This window comes from Taudactylus pleione, unplaced genomic scaffold, assembly GCF_031769625.1.
Source record: "Taudactylus pleione unplaced genomic scaffold, aTauple2 ptg000135l, whole genome shotgun sequence".
NCBI classification, from domain to species: Eukaryota; Metazoa; Chordata; class Amphibia; order Anura; family Myobatrachidae; genus Taudactylus; species Taudactylus pleione.
In genome coordinates, this window is record NW_028284537.1 from 1,361,124 (window position 1) to 1,382,131 (window position 21,008).

Consider the following 21,008-nt stretch of genomic DNA (forward strand, 5'->3'; position numbering starts at 1 on the left):
AGCCAAATTGCCATACTTCACGTGGGGCGGTGTCATCCGGGTGGTGTGCTAAGTTTGATTTGCACAATACACACCACTTATTATTTAGGCCATAAGACCACGTTAGTCTCGTCATACCACAAGACTTTCTGCCACTGTAGTTTCTTCAAGTTGCCATTTTGCTTACTTTTTATGGGGATGGATATGTTTTTATTTTATTTTTTCTCTGCGATATCTCTAGACCTTCCCCAAAATACCCTTTTGTGGAATGCTTTGGAGATACTGACCCATGTATTTTTTTATCTTCCGTCCCCGCCACTGACTGTATATTTTTTCATGTCGCAGTAAATGAATGCCGTTCTATTCTGACAACTAAGCTTAGGGCGCGGCTATTATCTCATATTTCTTTTATATCTGTACAATGGACTGCACTAAGCTCCGAGGGATTTTCAGTGGTTTTGTAATGTCCCCGTCTATGATCCTCTCTTTCACATGTTAGAAAAACTTTTGTCTTCATTTTGAGTCTTTTTGTTTTTGGAAAGTGTCTTCTCTGCTGCTGGGCCCCACAGAGAGAGGGTTTATGTTCTCCAACGAGTCATTCACTTATCTGTTACATACTATAGGTAGTGTGAACAAATAAAATGTGAGACTTTTGAGGTACTGTATTCAACTAAATTTGAGCTCACAATAGCGACGGACATAAATGATATTTTTTTTCTTTTCTTTTTTTTTAATCAATTTGAATAATTTTAAGTTTTTTTAATTTTAGTCTTTTATATTAAGGTTGTGGAATATTTATTTTGATTTGACATGGTACTCACAAATGGTCCAGGCCCTATCGGCAACCATTTAGCCATTGGGTTTAAGGGGTTGGGTATGAAATACCAACGGTCGGGAAGCCGTCTGACTAAATCCCGATGCCGCAAGCCCGAACGCTGAAGCTCCTCACTGGGGCTGGTAAGTACCCTAACCCTTCCCTCTCCCCCCCCACTAACCCTAACCCTCCCTTAGTGGTTCGTAACCCTAACCTCCCCCCCGGGGGAGCCTAAACCTAACCCCCCCTCCCCGCACCCTAAACCTAACCCTCCCGGGGAGGTGCCTAACCCTAACCTCCCCCCAGGGGTGCCTAAACCCCCCGTCCCCCCGGGGATCCCTAAACCTAACACTCCCACCCCACGGCTAAACGCTAACACCAGCCGGCTAACCTTCGTTCGGGAAGCCGTCTCTCTAGATTCCGGCGTCGGGATATAGACGGGTGTCGGGATTTTGACGCTTGTCTTTAGTCTGTTTTTAGACGCCGGAATTTAGTCAAACAGCCGTTGGCATTTTCACTGTATCCCGGTATAGGATATTGGATGTTCTGGTATACGTTCAGGAAGCCGGCGGACGCAATGCTGACTGCCGGCTTCCCGACTGCTTAATCCCGGTGAGGGCTAAATGACAGGCGTCTAAATCTAGACGCTTGTCATTTTACCGACGCCAAGAGACCGATCAGAGGGATGCCGGGTGCCGGGCACGGACAGCCACGAGGGGGTTAGGTATAGGGCTCCCGGGGGGACTTAGGGTTAGGCACCGCCCTGGGAGGTTTGGGTCAGGCTAGGGGACGGGGAGGTTAGGGTTAGGCACCCCCGGAGGGGGTTTAGGGTTAGGCACCCCCCCGGGGGACTTAGATTTAGGCGGCGGGGAAGGGGGAGTTAGGTTTAGGCACTTAGAGGGGGAATTAGGGTTAGGCACAGGGGGGGGGGGTTAGGGTTAGGCACCCTAAAAGAGTTAGGGGGTAGAATTAGGTTAGTTTATACTTACATTTAGGTCGATTGGGATTTCCTCCTCTGTCGGGCTGCGGTAAATCATACCGGATGCGGATGTTCCCTGTGCTGGACGGGCCACCTATCAGCATTGTAGGCCATGGGCAAAGCAATGCACTCGTGCTTCTACGATCGGGCACCCGTCTGCCCCCCTCTACCCATTAATAAAATCAGTTCCCTTAAAATGTCCTAAAGTATGTTTTTCAAATTTAATTCTAGATCGCTTGTTAGAATGTCAGTTGATTTGTCTTTATCTTTATTTTGATATTCTGTTATGATTTAATGCTCGTATACATTACTGTATCTGTACTTATATTTTTTTAATTTTTATCTGTTGTTAAAAGAAATGTTCTAAAAAAAAATACTTCATTAATAAAATCAGTCCCCAGATCAGACACCCAATGACCCTCCCAAATAATACAATTATACCCCAGAGCAGACACCCGCTGCCCCTTCTCCTCAATGAATAAAATCAGACCCCAGATCGGACATCCAAATGCACTTCATACCCCAATTCATAAAAGCAAACCACAGGTCTGACAATCCCCCCTTTCCCTGCACAAATAAAAAAAATCAGACCCCAATTTTTTTTTTTAAAAATGATAACTTGCAGTCCCCGGCTGTCTCTCCACATTCTACCATACAGGGAATGGCTGTCGGCAGTCTTGATTGGTGGATGGCTTTAGGCCGGGGAGGCAGGTAGAGAATGCTGTCTGGCCACTCTTGATTCTGTGTAATTCGCAATCAGATCAGCCAAATAGCATCTTTCTCTGCCTACTTCTCAGCCAGTTGCCCTAGGCACGGAGCAAACTCCATGTAGTCTGGGGCCACTCACTCCCTGCCTAGGGCAGCCGGCTGAGAGGCAGGCAGCGAAATATGCTCCATGGCCGCTGTGATTGTGGCTTACACACAGTCAGAGCAGCTGGGCGGGCAGCATTCTCTACCTGCCTCTCAGGAGGCACCAGCCCGGCGGGTGTCTGCCCAGCCAGCCTATGCTCAAAGGCTCCTAGAATCATGGGGCCTTGTGCTGCTGCCCAGTGTGCCCAGAAGTTTAGACTGTACTGTGTGCTGGTTTTGATGAACACGGTTATCTGTTCCAGGCACCCTGTAGACTACATGCAGGTGGTGTGGCACGGCGACAGTGCCGCCCACAGGGCCCTGCGTCCTGGCTGGCGATGCCTATTTAACACCCATAGTTATGGTCCTGTGGCTTCACCACACTGTTCTGTAAAAGGGCTTTTTTTTTTTTTTTTTTTTAGTTTTATGGATTTGGAATCTGATAAATAGGTATTAGACTTGCATCTGTAAATCCTCCTGTTTAATTATCTGGCTCCCAGATGAGATATATCACTTTTTAACGTGAAATGACTTTTATAAATGTACCATCTATGGGTACCATACTATAGATGGGGGTTCTCCAATATCATTATGGAGTTGTGCTGCATGGTGCTATGTTTCAGTGATAGTCACTGACTTGAATTTGACCTGTTATTAGGTGGAGCTATGTTGTATTTTTTTTTTTTTATAGCATTTAAATATATATATATATATATTATATATATATATTTTTTTTTTTAACTGTGTAGACAATCACTTCTGTTTTTTCTGGGTTTAATCCTTGTCTGGTCCAGCATTTTAGGAGTGAATAACTACTGTGATGTATTGTACTTCTAGGTTTGCAGAGCTGCAGATTTACACCTCCTTAGGCTTCAGGCCAATAGAAGATGGACACTGCGACCTTATCATAGAAAAACCAACATATTTTATGAAGTTAGATGCAGGTAATATCTCCTTTTGTGAATAATATACTTTATTTTACAGCATTTTCTGCAAATATCCAGCATCTATATAGTATCTCTGTTATGCTTGTATTTCTGTAACTGGACACTGCAGCTAAAAACTTCCCTACTACAGTATAAGTACCGAGTTATACATTATATAAAATGACCCCCCCAATGTAAATAAGATTTTTGCAGTCACTTTGGAGTCTCTTGGCTTATAATAAAGCATTATGGTAACAGAACTCCTTGGTGACCTTAATATCATTATATAAGTTATGGTCACTTCCGCACCACACACCTTATTATTAAAGCATGTGTCCTCCCCATCTTATAACAGACTGGGTTCGGGTGCTGTCTCGTGCTGCAGCCAAATCGCACTCCACAAACTGCTGGACGTGTGGCTGTTTGCAGATTACTCTATTATTTTTAATTTCTGATTAACATGGTTTTTAACTTTTAATGCTGTCACCATTTTTTTTTTTTTTTTTTTTTTTTTTTTTTAATACTGCCCTTTATACCGTTAGTATTCAGCTTCTCATTCATTTTTTTATTTTTCTCCACCTGGACGTTATACTTCCGCTATTTGCACACCCTGCCAGATGTAACCTACACAGTGCGCCCCAGATGGCTGCCCCGGCTGGTTCTTTCTTGGGCAGGGTGAACAAACACGTGGATCTATTCATCTGCCTCACTGTTTGCTGTATTTGCTATTCCCAGTTTTGTACCATGTACTTCCACCCCACTGTATGCTATACTGGTGTGCTATACCTCCACTGTATGCTATACTGGTGTGCTATACCTCCACTGTATGCTGTACTGGTGTGTTATACCTCCACTGTATGCTATACTGGTGTGCTATACCGCCACTGTATGCTATACTGGTGTGCTATACCTCCACTGTATGCTATACTGGTGTGCTATACCTCCACTGTATGCTATACTGGTATGCTATACCTCCACTGTATGCTATACTGGTGTGCTACACCTCCACTGTATGCTATACTGGTGTGCTATACCTCCACTGTATGCTATACTGGTGTGCTACACCTTCACTGTATGTTATACTAGTGTGTTATACCTCCACTGTATGCTGTACTGGTGTGCTATACCTTCACTGTATGCTATACTGGTGTGTTATACCTCCACTGTATGCTGTACTGGTGTGTTATACCTCCACTGTATGCTATACTGGTGAGCTATACCTCCACTGTATGCTATACTGGTGTGCTATACCTCCACTGTATGCTATACTGGTGTGCTATACCTCCACTGTATGCTGTACTGGTGTGCTATACCTCCACTGTATGCTGTACTGGTGTGCTATACCTCCACTGTATGCTATACTGGTGTGCTATACCTCCACTGTATGCTATACTGGTGTGCTATACCTCCACTGTATGCTATACTGGTGTGCTACACCTTCACTGTATGCTATACTGGTGTGTTATACCTCCACTGTATGCTGTACTGGTGTGCTATACCTTCACTGTATGCTATACTGGTGTGTTATACCTCCACTGTATGCTGTACTGGTGTGTTATACCTCCACTGTATGCTGTACTGGTGTGTTATACCTCCACTCTATGCTATACTGGTGTGCTATACCTCCACTGTATGCTATACTGGTGAGCTATACCTCCACTGTATGCTATACTGGTGTGCTATACCCCCACTGTATGCTACACTGGTGTGCTATACACCCACTGTATGCTACACTGGTGTGCTATACCTCCACTGTATGCTATACTGGTGTGCTATACACCCACTGTATGCTATACTGGTGTGCTATATCTCCACTGTATGCTATACTGGTGTGCTATATCTCCACTGTATGCTATACTGGTGTGCTATACCTACACTGTATGCTATACTGGTGAGCTATACCTCCACTGTATGCTATACTGGTGTGCAGGGCAGTTTCTGGCCCATTTGGCTCCCAGTGCGAGCATTCAGAATGCGCCCCCCCCCCATTATAATATTTTCACTAAAACCTCTGTTGTGTGATTTTGCAGACAGCCTGCACCCCCCCCCCACTGATATTGCGCAGTGCGCACACACAAGCAGCCTACACCCCCTCCCCCTTCGCGGAGGTTACCTTACCTGGTGTAGCTGCTTGTCCCAGGCCAGCCAGTCTGGACTCCGGAGTGCGGCACTGTGGCAGATGGGAGCGGTCGGACAGCCGGGGCCCCTGCTACCACCATGTGACTCAGTCACTGTGTAGGGCGCTGAGACCTGAATGAGGCGGCGGCAGCGCCCGCCGCGGGAGTCAATCTGAAGCGGCAGGCGGCAGCAGACAGAGCGGAGGCAGAAGCCAGACAGGGCAGGGAAGCGGACCCTCCTTCAGGACTCAGAGTCCGGCTGCGACCCGGGGGGAGTGGTGGAGCGGAGGACGGAGGTCTCTCCCTCTTAGCCGGCGCCCAGAGTGTCAGTGCGGCTGCTGTGAACGCCGAGCGGGAAGAGCGGCTTCCTGTCATGTGACAGTGCCACCCATGACGAGAGTAGGGAGGCGGTGATTGGACGTTGGCCGCGTATGTTGAGATCAGTGACAGGGTGGAGCGCCCCGTGCGATTGCACGGGTCGCCCGCCCCTAGAAACGGCCCTGCTGGTGTGCTATACCTCCACTGTATGCTATACTGGTGTGCTATACCTCCACTGTATGCTATACTGGTGTGCTATACCTCCACTGTATGCTATACTGGTGTGCTATACCTCCACTGTATGCTATACTGGCGTGCTATACCTCCACTGTATGCTATACTGGCGTGCTATACCTCCACTGTATGCTATACTGGCGTGCTATACCTCCACTGTATGCTATACTGGCGTGCTATACCTCCACTGTATGCTATACTGGCGTGCTATACCTCCACTGTATGATATACTGGTGTGCTATACCCCCACTGTATGATATACTGGTGTGCTATACCCCCACTGTATGCTATGCTGGTGTGCTATACCTCCACTGTATGCTATACTGGTGTGCTATACCTCCACTGTATGCTATACTGGTGTGCTATACCTCCACTGTATGCTATACTGGTGTGCTATACCTCCACTGTATGCTATACTGGTGTGCTATACCTCCACTGTATGCTATACTGGTGTGCTATACCTCCACTGTATGCTATACTGGTGTGCTATACCTCCACTGTATGCTATACTGGTGTGCTATACCTCCACTGTATGCTATACTGGTGTGCTATACCTCCACTGTATGCTATACTGGTGTGCTATACCTCCACTGTATGCTATACTGGTGTGCTATACCTCCACTGTATGCTATACTGGTGTGCTATACCTCCACTGTATGCTATACTGGTGTGCTATACCTCCACTGTATGCTATACTGGTGTGCTATACCTCCACTGTATGCTATACTGGTGTGTTGTACCTCCACTGAAGTGCATCCTCCATGGGCAGGATGTACTTCACGTGGATCTACTCACACTGGGTATATCATACTGCCACACATGTGTCAGTTTTCCCATATATACCTTGGGTGCTTGTATGGCTTATCTCCCACAGTGTAACCTTCGTAGTGCGCCCAACATGGCTGCCTCACCTAGTACACTCGTGGATGGGATGAAAAATACATGGACCTGACTATTATGGTGGGACCCTACTCCTAGCGTTAGGATGCTGTAACCACCTATTTTGTGTCATTTCTTCTAGGCATAACCTATTCCACCCTGGGTAATCCTACGTAGTGCGCCCAAGACGGCTGCCTTATCTGGTACCTTTCGTGGGTGGAATATGTAACTCATGGAACTTATTTCCCAAAATGTCTGCACCAACCCTGCAATATGCTTATTGTGCTCTCTAGGTTTCGGTTGATTTTAATTTTCTCTGAGTGGTTTTCTATTTTTTGCAATACCAAATCCTTGTACAATGAACCATGTTTTCTGATGTCTGTAAAGCGACTTTGAGTAATACAGAAGAAAAGAGGTATATAAATAAAATTATTATTATTAAGATTCAAAGGGACATTATGACAAAGATTGAGTTTAGTTGTACACCTCTTTTAGCATATGCTTTCAAATGCAAATTGCACATACACTCATGAGCCAAAACATTATGACTGCTTCCATATGATGCGAATGACATTGACTATCTCGTAACAACAGCGCATGTCAAGTTTAGGGATATACTAGGCAGTAAGATGGCAATAGGTACTCGTAGTTGATGTGTTGAATGCAGAAGGTATGGGCTAGTGTAAAGACCTGAGTGACTATGATAAGTGTTAAATCGTTATGGCCAGACGTATGGGTCAGAGCATTTTTGAAGCTGCAAGGCTTGTAGTGTGCTCAAGATTAGCAGTGGTCAGGGCCGGTGTAAGGTTTTTCGGTACCCAGGCTACATTTCAGCCTGCACCCTCTCATGGCACGGTATTCTCAGATGGAAGTGGCCTCTGTCAGCTGGACAATGCACCCTGAGAATGCTGCACGGATTGTCTGAGAATGGTTTGAGGAACATGGTGAAGAGCTCAAGGTGTTGCCCTGGCCTCCAAATTCACCAGATCTCAACCCAACTGTGCATCTGTGTTATGTGTTGGAATAAGAAGTCCAGTCCACAGTGGCTCCAACATAGAGAACCTACAGGAGTAAAAGTATCTGCTGGTGACATCCAGGTACCAGATACCACAGGAGGCCTTCAGCAGTCTAGTAGAGTCCACGCCTTAGCAGGTCAGAGCTATTGGCACCACACAGAGGAGCAACAGCATGTTAGACTGGTAGTCCTCATGTTATTTGGCTTATCCGTGTATTATCAATGCACACCTTGAGCTGTCATGCTGAATTTAACCAGTTACAAAGAAGAGGCGGGATATACTAAGCATCGCATCCGCAATAGGCTTCTATTGGGTAACGCCACCTGAAAATGGCGTTACCCACCGGGACGAAGCACCGCTTTAGTACATATGGGAAATGCGGTAAAATACCCCAAAACTGCATTTTCGGGTGTTTTACCGCATCTTTCAGTTTACATCCCACCCTAGAAGTAAAGAGTAAATGTTTAAACCTTTCTGGAAAGACCGGCAACTGTTGATGATTATTAGAACAAAACACCATTCTCTAGAAATCATGTGTGTAAACGCCTATTAGTTGTTGTTATTATTATTATTTATTATTTATTTATTTATTTATTTACAGGTGTGAACATGTACCACCACTTTTGTGATTTTGTAAATCTTTATATAACGCAACATATTAACAACTCCTTTAGCACGGATATCCGTATCGTCATGTGGGACACTGTAAGTACAATTTCTTTTCTTTGTTTTTTAAAACAATAGTTTTTACTTTTTATTTGGTTATTTTTCAAAGAAATAGGCGGGTACCGAAAAAGAAAGGGGGATGCAGGTACGCAAAACATATAGTTGACACACAATATCGTTATCAGTGCCCACTTGTAAAATTAAATGCTAACAATAGAAAAACATTTTAGAATGATCATTGCTATAAAGAGGAGCATGATGGATAACAAGACCTTCAGTAATAAACACGTCAGGTCTACCACTTCATCAATGGGGAATTGGGTTAAAGTTAAGTAGGGGCAGTTTAAAGTCTCCATCAGGCAACTGTAGTTAAGTTTGGACTATACTAGAGTGAGCGGGGGAGGGCTTGTCTGGCTTCCAAAACGGAGCTATGGCTGCGTTTGTGGCAATTAGAATGGGATGTTGTCGGCATCCCGGCGTGCGGGATGCAGACTGTCTGAATTCTGGCGCCGAAATCCCGGTATCAGTATCCCGACCGACGGCATCCCAAAGGTAAGTATTGCCAGTAAGGGGAGGGTTAGGGTGTGGGGTTAGAGTTAGGCACTAGGGGGAGGGTTGGGATTAGGGTGCGGGGAGGTTAAGTTTAGGCACTAGGGTGGGGGGGGGTTAGGTTTAGGCACCGGGGGGGGGGGGGGGTAGTGTTAGGATTAAGGTGCGGGGAGGTTAGGCTTAGGCACTAGGGGGGAGGTTAGATTTAGGCACTGGGAAGGGAGGGTTAGGGTTAGACTTACCTTGTTTCCTTATGAACGTCGGGATTATGACTGTCGGGTTAGCGCTGTTGGTATTCTGACCACCGGCAATCCATACTCAACTCATTATAATATGACTAATAGGGTATCTGCTACATATCTGGAGCTCATCTGAAAAAAACGTGCAAAAGAGCAGTGTCTGGGGACAAAGATATCTGCAGTCCAGTAGATTTCAATATGAGATCCTCGATCTTAAGCTTTAGGTTGAAACACAGTCATTAACTGAAACGGAAACAGCTGTGTAGGAGGCTTAAAACTGGGTGGGGAACAGCCAAACTCTGCTACAAAGGTGAGGTTGTGGGAGACTGTTTCATGTCACAGGTCATACACCATGGCAAGACTGAGCACAGCAACAAGACACAGGGTAGTTATACTGCATCAGCAAGGTCTCCAGGCAAAGATTTCAAAGCAGCCTGGGGTTTCAAGATGTGCTGTTCAAGCTCTTTTGAAGAAGCACAAAGAAATGGGCAGCATTGAGGACCGTAGATGCAGTGGTCGGCCAAAGAAACTTAAAGCATTAGAAGAAAGACACATGCTTACTTCCCTTTTAAATTCGGAAGATGTCCAGCAGTGCCATTAGCTCAGAATTGGCAGAAACCAGTGGCTCAGGTACACCCATATACTATTTGTAGAAGTCTGGCCAGAAGTGGTCTTCATGGAAGAATTGCAGCCAAAAAGCCATACCTTCGAGGTGGAAACGAGGCCAAGCGACCCAACTATGCACGAAAACATAGGAACTGGGGTGCAGAAAAATGGCAGCAGGTGCTCTGGACTGATGAGTCAAAATTTTAAATATTTGGCTGTAACGGAAGACAGCTTGTTCACGGAAGGGCTGGAGAGCGGTATAATAATGAGTGTCTGCGGGCAACAGTGAAGCATGGTGGAGGTTCCTTGCATGTTTGGAGCTGCATTTCAGCAAATGGATTTGGGGATTTGGTCAGGATTAATGGTGTCCTCAATGCTGAGAAATACAGGCAGGTACGTATCCATCATGCAATACCATCAGGCAGGCTCCAGATTTATTCTGCAGCAGGGCAATGACCCCAAACATACAGCCAATGTCATTAATAACTATCTTCAGCATAAAGGAGTCCTGGAAGTGATGATATGGCCCCCACAAAGCACTGATCTCTAAATCATCGAGTCTGTCCGGGATTACATGAAGAGACAGAAGGATCTGAGCAAGCCTACATCCACAGAATATCTGTGGTTAGTTCTGTCCTTGCCGAGTTCCTTCAAAAACATTGTGCAAGTGTACCTAGCAGAATTGATGCTGTTTTGAAGGCAAAGTGTGGTCACACCAAATAATGATTTGATTTAGATTCATTTTCTGTTCGTTCACTTTGCATTTTGTTAATTGATAAAAATAACTATTAACAATTCTATTTTTGAAAGCATTCTTACTTTGCAGCATTTTTTCCTCACCTGCCTAAAACTTTTGCTTAGTAAGCATATATTCAAGTTTTGTTCTCACTTTAGATGGGCTCTGATTTTATCAGGCTGTTCAGTCTTCTATAGTAAGAAGTGCCAGTAGGCTATGCCTGCCCTGCTAGAGGCCGATGAGAGACGGGAAAATATAGGGGCGGGAACATTACATCAGGGGCATTTTAAGAAAGAAGGGGGCCCATGGAGTCTACTGCGTATGTGCAGGTCTCCGGGAAAATGGCACCAACACCTTATTCCCGGGGACATCTCGAGTGAGCATGCGGAAAAATGGCCGTGCACCATTTTCCTTGTGATTTTTGCTGCTCTGCAGGTCAGGGCTCTGCAGACTGTGGCAAATTAAATCTATCTTCATATGGGTGCAGTGTGGGCCCCCTGGACCCATAGGTACGCCACTGCATTACATGTAGGCACAGTCGCACAGGGCAAGGATTGAATCCATTATCGTATTTGGAGATGCTTCTAGAAATCATTGATGGGTAAGTAGAAGCGGTACAGCAGTTGAGTAAATGACATGAGGGAATTACTCCAATAGAGCTTCAGGTTGATAAATTCAGGTTCGGGATTAGTCGGGCCAGACCATGGATGGGAAGAGTAGCTGAAGGAAAATTTAATTTTAAGCGTCTCCTTAGAGTCGGACCTAGTAAGAACTCTGAAACCAGCCGTAGTCCATAGCAAATTACACCGGGGTAACCTGCCTAGCACAGGGCCTGATTCAGGGATGTACACTAATGCAAACACCACAACTGCATACTCTCACGGATTGCTAATGCCTTTCAAAGCACAGTCGAGCATAGGGACGCCCACTTCTGTCTTCTCATACCCTTCTGATGACGTACAACAGCATAAACATCGGTAACATCGGGCAGCCATGCTGCATATGCAGCCTGTCTGACCAGTGGCTAGCACTGCAGCTCTCCTGACACAGCGTCTAAACGATCAGACACGCCTGCGTTTGCCTAGCCCATCCCCCCGTTACCTCCCCCAAACGGTGACTTCCTGTCACTCACTTTGTGAATGTGTCCTCTGTGCGGGGGTAATGGCAAATCGATCACTGCACCGTGTGCAGTGCGGCTGAAACGCATGCGCAATGGCAAACAATCGCTCGATCTGCGTAAAAATCGGCATTGCATACATATCTGATTCAGACGCACTTTGCGTTCCACGGTGACCCAAGGCTTAGAACGGGGGAAGACCAATCACTAATTTGATTAACCAGGCAGGAGAGTTGGTACAATTGTAGATTATGATAAGCTAGTCCCCCTGCAGAACTGGACATCATGAGGTATTTTTTAAGTAAGTTTAGCTCTAATATAATTTTGTTTGTACATTTTTATGTGTAGGAAAAAGTGAAACACAGTTTATGCTGTGACATGCAGTATGTGTTACTCATTGTCAAACAGTGAAAGCACCAGTGTCTCTCTCCATAAACTGTACTATTCTGTCGCATGTTTGTGCATAAATACACTAGGGCACAGCAACTGAAAATTAAATAGACAGGCTAAAGTGCAAACAAAGTCATAATATAGAGGTCGTAACGTGGGTACACACTATAGCAATATATCTGCAGCGGGTCGGGCCAGCCTGGGCGCATGACCTAATCACGGTAGGCATGGCCACGCCCCCTTCGAGAAAAAAAAATTAAAAATCATTTGTGGCGCTGGGGAGGGGGGCGCTGTGTGCCCCTCAGCCCGGCGCACAGCCAATGGGGGGCACGATCAGCGTGATCACTCCCCCCCTTTGGCATCGGAGACTGCTTCGGTTGCTGCTTTAGCAGCCTCGGACAGTCTCCCAGTGCACCCAGCACACAGCAGAGTGTGCTGGGCTGCTGTGACCTAAGAGGAAGGGGGAGGGGTGCCGGACCCGGGTAACAGAGCCGGCTACAGGGGTAGGAGCACCCTGTGACGGCCCAGAACAAGGAGCTCTCACATCGTGCACGCGCGCCCAAAATTGGGGGTGTGGCCTAATTACCATAGGTTATGCCCCCTACATGATGTTATTTGGAGGCATGCCTGCATGACACGCTTCCAAATAATGTCAGGCTGGGGGTAAAGCCCAGCCCCCCGTCACTGGCTGGGCTTCCCCCAGCCCTCTCCCGTCAGTGAATGGATGCCGCGCGCATGCGCGCGGCATCCATTCACACTTCGGGGGTCAGGCACAGCTCCCCAACCTCCCGATTTGACGACCCACGGGCCATTTCAGCCCACAGGTGGAACAGCGCGACAGTACTGTCCCGCTGAAATGGGGATGCTGGGGAGGGGTGCGCCCTCTACATGTGTCGCCCCTGTGCGACCGCACTGGTCAAACACCCCTAGAGCCGGCCCTGCCGGGTAATTAGTGTCCGTCCCCCCCAACCCCCCCCTCTCAGCTCTCTTCTCGTACCCGCTGCGGGTTTTTCAAAGGTAATTGCGGGGGGGATAGGAAGGGTGGGCGGCAGCCGGGAGGCTTGCCTGCCTTCCCGGGAGGTCGGGAGCTTAACCCGATTTTCGGGAAGCTCCCGACCAAATCTGGAGGGTAGGCAAATATGCTGCAGACATGTGCAGCACAGCCGATGAGATATGTCTGTCAACGACGTTGTTCACACTGGCCGATGGGGGCACGATATATTGGCCGATCAATTGATCGGCCAGTGTGTACTCAGCATAAGACAAACTTGGAAAGAGATAAAGTGGAGAGAGATAAAGTACTAACCAATCCACTCCTATCACTTTACAGCCTGTGTTTGAAAAATGACAGGAGCTGATTGGTTGGTACTTTATCTCTCTCCAAGCTTTGATAAACCTCCCTCATAGGGAGAACAAATAGTTATGGTCAACACTATTGGCACCCTTGAATTTTAAGTACAAGCTGTACAGTATCTTATGAAAAAAAATAAAATAAAATGTCGTTTGGCCTATAGACACTCATGTTTGGCACTGAACCAGGGCCATAACTAATGCTGGGCATACACTGCCAGATAAAATGTCTGTCAGACCGACAGACATTTTATCTGGCCGGCTGCCAGCCGCAGATGTCCGCGGCATACACTGCGAGAGAAATCTCACAGTGTATAGCCCGACATCCGCGCTCCGCCCCCGGAGGGGGAGACATTTCCCTGTTCCTTCCATAGGAAGGAACACAGGAAATGTCTGTCTGTCAGCTGCGCTGGGCATACACTGCCCGATGCGGCCGACAGTTTCCCGGGAAATATTGCATCGGACGGGCATGCTGGACAATCCAGCATGCCCGACCGAGCAATATTTAACCCTCGGTCGCCCCCCCCCCCACGCTACAATTATCGCGGCGATCCGCCGATATCGGGCAGATCGTCCCGATAATTGCAGCTTGTATGGCCAGCATAAGGGTGTTGTTGGTGTCTTGTGCGGTGAGATGCTGCCAGTGGCGTCACGGTGACCTCTCTCTAAGGGACATAGAATAATGTGACAGTTGGTGATACATCTGCAGTATTGAACCAGCGGTGTTAAAAGACAAGTACGTGACAGCTTATTCTCAGGCGTGGGAACAGGAAGCAAAGTCTCCTGTGTGTTATTGAGCGGACAAAGCACAGAAAACCGGCTGGTGACATGCCAAGTGTGCAGCGGCACAAGGAGCAGGATATACTGTTGTATGGAGAGTGTAAGGGGTGGTTTTTAGAAGTAAGTGTAAAAATGGCAGTTACATGATTTCTTAGGGCCTGATTCAGCAAGGATTATGCACGCAGTCTCACTGCGATGATATGCTAATCTATTGCGATCGCTATGCCGTCACAGCACAACTTAAGGACGGCCACCGTACCTTACACACATCCGTAATACTTGGCAAGACTGCAAAACCCAAACCATCGGTAACATCGAGTACCATCGCAGCCTCACGCACACTTGCACAAACTCTGGCCTTACTCAGACATTGCCAACCTCATCGCACACTGTGAGTACTCAGGCTGCATATGGCATCACAGTGGATAATTTATGCACGCCCATGCAATGTTATTCAAACGCACTGACACGCCTGCGTTTCGCCGACACCTCCCCCCCCCTCTCCCGTCACCTCACACAAACGCCACTTTTCTTCAGTCTATTTGGAATGGGTCTACGTAGTCCCTGCTGTGGCAGTGACTGGTTCACGCACGCAGTGGCAGAACGCAACAATCGACCTATTGCGTGCGCAATCGCAGTTGCGATCCTTGCTGAATTAGGCTCTTTGTTTGTGTACTTGGAGTAAAACAAACTTTATTTTTTTCAATTATATACTTCCATATAATTTGTCCCACTTTTACATTTATTTTTTTCCGTAACTGGCAAATATATATTTTTTTTTTTTCCAAAAACCGCTCAGAAATTGTTTTTGTTTTCTTTTTGTGATTTGAATTAGGTCAAGAACATCTATTTAAAACTACTTTCAAACACTATTTTATTACATAAAATGTATTTATTTTTTTCTTGAAACACACAGCATTTTTGTTCATCTCCGTAAAACATGAATACTCCCAAATGTTACTGCGTGTCACTGAAGGGGATTTTTCTGAAGCGTAAGAGCGTAGAAATTGTCTATTTTTGCTAATGAGTCTCATTGCCCACCCAGCGTATTCATTAGGGCACAATCCCAGTGTTTAGAGCCTCCTCCCAAAGAAAATCCGTCTGCGCCTACTCTATGGATATCCGTCTGGAAATGAGCATGGTGGAAAAAACAAATTTTACCTCAAAATGTATCCTACTTCCACCTTAGGAAAACCATCTTCATTACTTTATTGCTTAATTTAGCCTGATTTCAGTCCCCAGTTATTCACCAGAGTGAATCACTTATGTGTGTTTTGTATTACGCTTTGTGTTTTGTGACATCACTGCACTTTCACTAATGAACCTTAATGTGTGGTAGAGAAAATACGCTGATGATAGTTTGACCACTGGGAGCAATATATGCATAATGTACAGAATCTATTAGCCGACCACACGCTCTTTCTACAGATTATGGGCCTGATTCAGAGCCGTTCGCTATTTGTGGTCGTTCGTTCAAAAACAAGGGGTGGCTATTCAAATGATCCGTTCGCAAATTGCAGTCTGTTCCCACCTCTAAGTCTGAACGAGCGAGCAAAACATACGCTCGTTTATTTGATAAAAACGCCCCCTGGCCGCACGCACCATACGTCATGTCCGCTATTTATTAGATTAATCGAGTACATCGTACAGCGTATGAACTGCTCGCTATTCTTGTGGTTGGTGTTTTCAACCGCTATTTTGCGAGCAGTTCTGAGTTAAAAAAAACCAAGTGACGTGGTCAATGACGCTGCTGTATTAATTATGCACTCCCTTAAAACGCCCGTTTTGACCTTTAAGCACGCCTGCGTTCGGATCTCCACTCCCCGTTTTCAAGCACCTTCCCCTGTTACCACCCACATACGCCTCATTCTGTCACTCAAAATAGCAGGCCCTCGCTATATTGCGTACCAACGATTTTCGGCCGCACTGACTGGTTCGCGCATGCGTACTAAAAACCGTACGCATGCGCAGATGTGCGAACATCGCTCGGAACGAGCGTACTGCCGCTAGCGAGTGGCTCTGAATGAGGGCCTATATGCATTGATTTTCAAAGCAAGCAATGTTTGTACAGGACGATGGGTGCAACATGGGAAGACTTGGGTTTATGGAGTGATGTATCTCTATGAGCTGGCTGGGTGGGGCCTTCTTGGTTTTACATCGCAGCGCTTTTAAGTTTTGCAAAAGAACCAGAAACTTTGTGTGCAGGGAATGTGAAAATAAATTCTGATTTTATGTTCTATCTTTGGGCAAATACGTTTCTGCGCTCTCAGGGCCTGATTCATTAAGGATCGCTATTGCTAAAGCGTACGCAGACGGCCGATTGTTGCGTATGCGCAATACGATGGTAGTCAATGTTACCGATGTTTATGGAGGTTTGCACGGTATTACGGATGTGAGATAGCAGTAGTGGGAGGCAGTGGGCGTCTCTATGCTGGCAGTGCAAAGGTATTCCAATAGCATTCATTTGCATATTTTCGCAGACGACCAGCGTGCGATTACGGAGATGCGATCGCAGTAGTCATCCTTAATGAATCAGGCCCTCATGGCGCACCACGAAACGCCTTGATTTTGTCCCTGCGTGTAAGCATAATGGTACTTCACATCCAAGTCCAACCTCTTGCCAAGTCAGAATCTCAGAAGACTCCATTTTCATTGAATTAAACATTACTTAGCTTATACTAAGATTCTGCATGTTTATCCTCATTCTAATGATGGGACATTGTGACTGTTAAACTTTTAGTTATGTGAGTGCACCTAAAAATGCTAATTTCTGTCCAACTACAACATAAAGGTGAAAAATTAGTCCTATAGCCTAAACGCCTACAGATCTGTGCTGGGGAAATGTTTTTGAGGAGTAGAAATGGCTGTGGGACCCCCACCAACACACTCCCCCCTCACAATTTTTGCACTGCTCCACAAAATTAGGTACACTAGTCTGCCTAGTTCATTGGTAAGGAGAACCCTCCCTCTTTGAAACTCTGAATGCAAATGTAAGTGCTGTGCTGGAAATCCATGTGCACCCGCCCACACCAAAGAGCCCAATGGGGCTACAGCTGATTTTACATTGTGCTTCCTTGGTTTTGAATCTCATAAATCACCTCCAGATCGGCAGCCATGAGTGATACTCGAGCGTCTCTTAGGCTTAGTCACATTGCTTTTTTCACCACCTTCTCCTCTGATGCAGGACAGGGAAGGGGGGGTGTACAGCCATGTCCAAAAGTTTTGAGAATGACACAAATATTGGTTTTCACAAAGTTTGCGGCTCCAGTGTTTTTATACCTTTTTGGCAGATGTTACTATGGTATACTGAAGAAAATTACAACAGTAAAGCATCCTGAGACCATGCATGTGTGGGGTTGCTTCTCAGCCAAGGGAGTGGGATCACTCACAATTTTGCCTAAGAACACAGCCATGAATAAAGAATGGTACCAAAACATCCTCCAAGAGCAACTTCTCCCAACCATCCAAGAACAGTTTGGTGATGAACAATGCCTTTTCCAGCATGATGGAGCACCTTGCCATAAGGCAAAAGTGATAACTAAGTGGCTCGGGGAACAAAACATCAAAATTTTGGGTCCATGGCCAGGAAACTCCCCAGACCTTAATCCCATTGAGAACTCGTGGTCAATCCTCAAGAGGCGGGTGGACAAACAAAAACCCACAAATTCTGACAAACCCCAAGCATTGATTAGGCAAGAATGGGTGGCCATCAGTCAGTATGTGGCCCAGAAGATGAGTGACAGCATGCCAGGGCGAATTGCAGAGGTCTTGAAAAAGAAGGGTCAACACTGCAATTATTGACTCTTTGCATAAACTTAATGTATTTGTCAATTAAAGCCTGTGACACTTATGAAATGCTTGTAATTATACTTCAGTATACCATAGTAACATCTGACAAAAAGGTCTAAAAACACTGAAGCAGCAAACTTTGTGAAAACCAATACTTGTGTCATTCTCAAAACTTTTGGCCATGGCTATAGACCGAAGTGGGGAGCAAGATGTTGTCTGGAAAAATGATCCGTACAATGATGGAGCTTCAAACTGTCCAAAATAAGCTTTTGTGTCCAAAAAGCTATGGGAGGAATTTAATTCTCGGCGATGGACGCGAATTGTCGTCCCAGAACGGCAATACGCTTTCATATACATTGCAAGTTTTATCTTGCACCCCATATGGGGTCCACAGGAAAACGTGCAGTCAAAGGGCTACTGTAATTGGCAACACTGTTGAAATTGATTCCCCCCTATAACCCCATTTAGATGTCTCCTTTTGAAAAAATTTTTTAGAGGACTGAAGATGCAACATTTCTAAGTGTATCCATTGGTCACCAATGATGTATCTGAAAAATCAATTAGCAAACAAAGGTGTCATCTCTCCCATTCTATCTTTCTTGCTTGAATAGTAATAGCTGCTGGTCTCTCTGGGGATTGGGGGCTTGTCTGGGCGGTCCAGCAGGATATGGAAGAACCTTATCTCCAGCGACCAGTTACTTTGTGATGAGGAAGGGTATCCTCCTATCCCACCTGTTATGTTCTGGGCCAGACTGTGCCAAAAGAAATGATACTGATTTATAATCCACTGCAATCTCTGAGATTATTGAGGTGTGCAGCCCCGGCTCCGTCCTGACTCCTAAACAGCTCTGCTGTTGAGTGAGAGATTACAAAGACCATTATAGGAACCGAGCGGGCTTTTGTCCTCTCTCTAGGACCATGGACGCCCACTCCCTTACATCCAGAACAGGGCTTTGTTCAGCCTGACACTCCGCTTTAAAACTGATTATTTTCCAGGTCAGACAGTTTAGTACGTTGTCAGATTTGTTGCCTTTAGAATTTATTATGACTAATTATTGTAATTAGATTTTTGTGCTGCTACAAGAATAGGGTGCTTTGTGTAACTTTTTTTTGTAGCCTTCAACAGTGATGGAGTACCACGACCCACCCATTTTAAATATGTGTGCTGTTAAATAACACACCGTGCCAAGGGAGCCGTCTCTGTGACATGCAGCACAGCCTGGCTGTGTGATGTGATATTTGGCTGTTTCCCCTGGCACTGCATGTGCCATTTTGCAATGATCTTTCCATGTAATGTTGCTCAGGCTCTTTATGTCATTTCCTTTGTGAGTGCAGTAACTGTAATAATAGATGCAGATGTCTCATTCAGGGGTCTAGTTACTAAGCAGTGTTAAGATACAGGGGCCTATTCATCAACACTAAAATAACATTTTTAAGGACATTTTCCTTAAATAACGTTATTTTGGTATTCATGAACAGACTTAGCACAGGAGATATCACAGATATCTCCTTGCTAAGTTCCCCTGCGTTAATTTCCACACTCCCCATACATTAGTACATTAGTATGGGGATGTGGAAATTGTGGTACATAAACTTAACGCATCTGTAGGCAGTGCTGCGCATGCGCTGGTTTTACAGATGTAACAGCGCATGCGCAGCACTGTTTCCAGATGCGATAAGGTAGTGTAGGCAGGGAAAAGTATCTATTTCCCGAAAAGCTGTCATCGCAAAAATGACAGCTTTTCGGAATAGCTACTTATGGAGAGGTGGAATGATGAATTCCACCTATAATTAGGTAGAACTCCATGAGAGTTCTAAATCTAATTATCTCCAGAGAATTTTTAGGTTTAATGAATAGGCCCCACAGAGTGAAAAGTGATAAGTCTGTGATAAGGTGCCAGCCAATCAGCTCCCAACTGTCATCTTTACAGGCTGTGTTTGAAAACTGACAGTTGGGAGCTGATTGGCTGGCACCTTATCACAGACTTATCACTTTCACTCTGTGTCATAACACTGCTTAGTACATAGACCCCTCAATCTTGTATACACATGATGTGTCTATACTGAGGTACGCTGCTATTCTGAATAAAGGCAAAGAATTACAATGGTCATTTACCATGGCGGTCCTGTGGGCCTAACTGTATGAGGGAGACGAGGGTCTATACAGCAGCAGGTTTCATGTGGCCTCCATTCTGTGTGCAAGGCAGGTGCACATGAAGGCTAACGTCAAATACGGTTTCTGGTGCTATTTATGGCAACTTGGGCAATAGGATCAGTGCGCTATTTATTATTATTATTAAGTCATAGAGAAGGTGGTTGAGAGGTGGACGCAGGTTACGCATAAGGCACAACTGGCCGATATTTTTACTCTGCGCATGCGTCCCAAATTACTGCCGGGATATGCAGATGGAGATCCATGCAATTTTCGATGGGCCTTTCTGTTCGCTAAAGACTCAGTTACAGGGACATCGGCGGCCATGGTCACTCGGACATTCTGCGCCTGCGATAGGTGCAGTTTCTGTTAGTGTGTCTTTGTGCGCACGATGGCAGCTTCGCCCCGCAGCCAATAGGCATATCAATAGGACGCCCATTGGCCGCTGTGTAAGCATAAAGATGCAGTTTACAGCAGAAGAAAAAAAAAATGTTTAGACTGTTGTAGTAGGTCTATTATACTG

At 45.8% G+C, this 21,008-nt stretch overlaps 1 protein-coding gene across 2 annotated transcripts in view; it reads left to right on the forward strand.

The window, feature by feature from the left end:
• Positions 1 to 21,008, forward strand: part of EOGT (EGF domain specific O-linked N-acetylglucosamine transferase) — a 61,430-nt gene that overhangs the window by 21,172 nt on the left and 19,250 nt on the right. For both annotated transcript variants that reach the window (XM_088473380.1, XM_088473379.1), the window contains exons 7-8: positions 3,459 to 3,565; positions 8,713 to 8,816. In XM_088473380.1, the coding sequence (XP_088329506.1) occupies positions 3,459 to 3,565; positions 8,713 to 8,816 (211 nt within the window). The remainder of the gene's footprint in view (positions 1 to 3,458; positions 3,566 to 8,712; positions 8,817 to 21,008) is intronic.